Consider the following 5,049-nt stretch of genomic DNA (forward strand, 5'->3'; position numbering starts at 1 on the left):
GGAAACTATGGAAGAAGTTTATAAACAAAGAAGTTATAGATTGCAAGTAATGTATAAAAATGTGATTATATGCCTATGGCTATTATATAGGATATACATTAATTTCAGCCACACTGTGCAAATCTGATTGGTAGCTTGATAAAAGCCACAAGGATGGATCATTTTCCTCATTCCCTGCTATAGACATTTGCGGGCCACCATATGTTAAGAGTGAGAAAGCATATTACACCATCTAGTGGCTTAAGATGGAAGCAAATTACAGCAAATGGAAGCAAACTACAGCAAATTACATCACACTATGATCACCAATTACGGAATAAAATGAAATGACTGAACAAAAATAAGTTTTTAAAAAAAAATATGAATTAAAAATACATGGTCAAATTTCATGCAACGCTTATTTTTTCAGTGCAGCAAATGACTTCACTCTTCTGTTAAATTAAAAAAGAAAAAAGACAAGTGGAACAGCCACACGGAGTTGGGTCATAACCAACTAAATATCGTTTTTTTATTTTCATTTCTTTTTTACACATTAACTTATTATATTAATTATATGGTTTCATGACATGCTGTAAAATTAAATACAACATTTAGCAATAAAATAAAATGAACACGCCATTAAACATTATCAACAAAAATCTTGAACGTTTCTGTATTTGTAAAGACAAATCAAGACAAAGGTACTTCACGAAACTACGCAGAACACAACAGATCCACAGTGAAATTCCTTTTGGTTGGGTCATATCTTTGGGCAACCCTTGAGGTAACCCTTCTACCTGTGGGACAGTATGTGTGTTTTCAGATGATGGGGCTGTGTGAAGGTCTTCTGACACTGTGTGCACTGGAACTGCCTCTGGCTGGTGTGTGTGACACTGTGTCTCTTCAGTTTTGATGGTGCATTAAAGACTTTGAAGCAAATGTCACACTGGTGGGATTTCTTTATTTTCTCTTCAGGGTATCTGTTTGCACATTTATGCGCATTTAATTCGTTTAACGTGGGGAAACATTGACAACAGCCAGGGCAAATGGGTAAGTCACGTGGAGGGTCGGTAAAGCGTTTACCTGGATCCTGGAAGTCCAAATGCCCCGCAACAACTTCTTCTTTGAGTCTGGGAAGATATGGTTTCTGACAATACTCATGCAAATGGGGCACGTAAGTATCAGGGACATATTTAACAGCGTCCGAGTCCACAAAGGCACAATCTTCAATATCATCCATGTGACGTGCCCATTTTTTCTCAGCTCTTGATTCGGCAGGAAAACGACAGACAGATGAGTCAGTTTTGGGTGGACAGTCACTCACCCTGCCAAAAGGCACAATGTCAGATTCCTTTTCCTCAACAAGCACAGAGATGTCAGTTTTATGCGTCAGATCCCAAATGGATTTGTTGTTGCACTGGAAAACAACCTCTGACTTGATCTGAACATTCTCAAGAAGACTAGTACCATTTGAGAAAAACAAACCTGAATCACTACAGTCACCATTCATTGTTTGAGATGGCATATTATCTGTGACCATATTTTGATCTTGGAGAGCGGAAGCAAAGTCTTCAACTCCATCTTGTGAGGAGATTTGCAAATCTTGGTCTTTAGATATTAAAGTATTACCGAAAGAAACCATGTGCTCTTTTTCCAAATGGCCGGCAATTATGTCCTGACCCGTTTTCTTGTGGATCTTCTGGTGGCACTGCAAATGAGAAAGCTCTCTAAATGATTTCGGGCACATGTGACACTTAAATGGTCTGAAATCTGTGTGGCTCAACATATGTCTGGAGAGCTTAGAAGGATACGGAAAGTTCTTCTGACAGATGCAGCACTGATGCACACCTTTACGTTGGCGCTTAAGGTACGTTGGGCTGGAGGATGCGGCCTGCGCCTCAGTATTTATCAACGTATCAGAGCTCTCAATCTCCACACTGCTAGACTTTGAATCTGTCAAGGGGACATTTTGGTTAAGCTTACTTTTGCATTCAAGCATTTCATATGTTTTGGTGTCTACAGAGTCTAATATCTGAGGTAAAGACACATTACCGCCATCCGGTCTGCAGTTATTTGTACCATTTAAAGCTCCAAGTGTGGAAGATTTTGTCCCGTTCTTCTGCGGGATTCCATGCAACCTAGAGGGGTTGTTTATTTTTCCCGTATGTATCTTGAGGTGTCTATGGAGGTAACAGTCCAACTTGAATGACTTTCTGCAGATTGTGCAAGTGTAAGGCTTGACGTCCAAATGAATGAATAGATGTCGAGTTAGTTTAGAGGGGAAACTGAATATCTTCAAGCATATTGTACACTGATATCCACCTTTCTTTTTGAGTTGAAGTGGACGCATAAGATCTGACGACGTGGATACTGGAGGGATCCTTTTTTCGGCAGGTGTGACTACATCTGGTGATAAAGATCTCAACCCTGGTTTGAAACACCTACCTTGAATATCACTCAAGGCATCTACTGTGGTAGTTACAACATTCTGCTGGACTGTTTTCTCTCTTACCTGCATGTCACTCAAAAAAGAGTTGCATTCCAGTCTAAATTGTTCCTTACACTTGTGACCTTCCAAGTGGTGTCTTTGTCGGAAATCTTTAAAGCACACCAAGCATTTGAAAGGCTTTTGCTTTGTATGAATCAGAATGTGACGCCTGAGCTTTGATGGGGCTTTAAAGCATTTTGAACATACAGGGCACCAATGACCCTTTTTATTTTTTAAAGCACTTTCTGAAACATTTTTGCGAATCTCAACATCCGTGGCACCTGAATTCGTTTCAATTAAGTCTACTGCGGTTGAAATTAATGTATCTGTTGAATTGGTATCGCTTTGTGTTAGCTGTTTTGGAGAGTAAGATCTAACAGTTGCACCGAGGCCATTACACACTGAGTGTTTAAACCTTGAAATAGACGCTTGATCACAGGGCACACTGTTGTTTCTCTTGCTCTGGGGTGATGGCGTCCTCTCCTTCACAGGGTTAGTGTGAGTTCTAATGTGTGCTTTTAGATGAGAGAGATCCCTAAAGGCATGGCAGCATATGGAACAATGAAAAGGCCTCTGATCCGTGTGAATAAGGCAATGCCTTTTTAGTTTGGATGGAGCACCAAATTGTTTATGGCACACAGGGCAAACTCTTTTCTTTCCATTACAATTCTCAGTGACACTTTGCAACACCTTCACATTTACATCCTTGTCCTCACTTTGTGATGGTGTCCTCCACTTCACAGGTTTAGTGTGAGTACTGATGTGTACTTTCAGATGAGAGAGATCCCTGAAGGCACGACAGCATATGGAACACTGAAAAGGCCTCTGATCCGTGTGGATAAGGCAATGCCTTTTTAGTTTGGACGGAGCACCAAATCGTTTATTACACACGGGGCAAACTCTTTTCTTTCCATTACAATTCTCAGTTCGCACCACTTTCGCATTTACATCCTTGTCCTCACTTTGTGTTGCGACACCAGGTTCTTGTTTCCCAAATTCTTGGTTTTCCTCCATCCATTGACCTTCTGAAGTTTTGGAAGAATGTGCAAAACTCGTTCCAGTGTGAAGATCCATACCTCCCTCATTTGAAAGGGAAACTTGCATCTGAGTTGGCATCTGGCTTGAAATGTTAAGCATTCTCTCCATGCACTGCAAAGACAAATAAATATTATGCACTGGTTCATAAGCACATTCTTCAAATACATTTGTATTCAAAGGAGCAAAGCCATTTGTATGTTTTTGTCAACCTTGTATTTATCTATTTTGATGTCCAGAACTGGGACATCTAGTTCTCAAGGAAAGCCTTTCCATCACATGTAGGTTTTGTTTTTCTCAATTAGTGATAAGAAACATGGTGTACATTTTTTTTTCAAGGTTGCCTCATTAATTAATTTTATGAATGCAATCTCTTTAAAATAATTTTTAAACATCTCTGTATAGTTATTACATCATGGAAATTCAAAAAGTACATCACAAAGTATATTACATCATGGAAATTAATGAGTGTATTGATCAGAAATGGTTTTATACTTGCCCGAGATCTAAGCTAAAGCTAAAACTTACTAGGCCCAACAAAAAATCCCATCACGTGATCACGTGTACTGTGTGTACTATGTATGTAATGTTTGCAAACAGATGTGTTGTGTTGTCATGTTTTATAGGGACTTTCCATAGACATAACTGTTTGTATACTGATTCTGTATATTCCACCCCTCTTATACTAACCCTACTCCTAAACTTACCCATCACAGAAAACGTTCAGCATTTTTACATTACCAAAAAATATCCCCACAAGGACAAGGATTTCGAATATTGCCATCTATATAATTTAGGGCCACACACACATATGGCTAATTACTAATAAGTACACATTTCCAGGGCGACATCAAAATGAAGTGGACACGGGGGAAACTGTATGAATTAAGCAACAATTTAGCAATAATTTCACCTTACCTTCGAGAATTTCGTGATGCTAAAACGAGAGAATATTGCTCATTTTGCCATCTGTCACGTTCGAAATTGCGATCACAACAGACTTCCGCCATATAAAAACAGACGTCGGGAAACAATCCATTTGCAAGGGTTCCGTCCTCGCGCTTGTTCCAATGGGCTCAGACACGCACGCTGCTGGTCAATTGTTAAAATATTTGTGTGAACTTTTGATGTCCAACTAATACCAAGTTACCACAGTTTTATCTTAAAAGCAATTCATAACATATTGCATTAACCTATTATACTGATATAGGGTTGTTGTTAATAGTAATAATAATAATAAATAGGCTACTATTTATAATAGTATTATTATTGTAAATACATGCATACATACATAACTAAATATGAAAATGATTTTAGGACAACCAGATTCACTATTGCATCCCATAGGCTATCACAATGCACTTTCACATTTGCAGTTTAAGCTACAGCACACTTTGTCATAGCCTACTTAAGGTAGGTGTTTTCCAATCTCTTCTATCGCATGTGATTTTAAACCTATTTCATTTTAAAATAAAAATGTGCTGTTTACAACCTTGATATCAGACCACTAATTCGTACAAACAGAGCTTCACCACTAGATGGCAGTG

The 5,049-nt window shown here is 38.7% G+C and overlaps 1 protein-coding gene across 1 annotated transcript; it reads right to left on the minus strand.

Annotated features, from left to right (window-relative positions):
• Positions 1–474: 474 nt before the first annotated feature.
• znf770 (zinc finger protein 770) lies at positions 475–4,620 on the minus strand. Its single transcript, XM_079830885.1, has 2 exons — positions 4,421–4,620; positions 475–3,616 (listed from the first exon to the last, which is right to left on the minus strand). Exon 2 carries the CDS (start codon positions 3,611–3,613, stop codon positions 773–775), a length of 2,841 nt encoding a protein of 946 aa, XP_079687011.1. The 5' UTR covers positions 3,614–3,616; positions 4,421–4,620; the 3' UTR covers positions 475–772.
• Positions 4,621–5,049: the final 429 nt, after the last annotated feature.

The sequence above is a fragment of the Gobio gobio genome (genome assembly GCF_949357685.1).
Source record: "Gobio gobio genome assembly, chromosome: 12".
In the NCBI taxonomy this organism is placed as follows: domain Eukaryota; kingdom Metazoa; phylum Chordata; class Actinopteri; order Cypriniformes; family Gobionidae; genus Gobio; species Gobio gobio.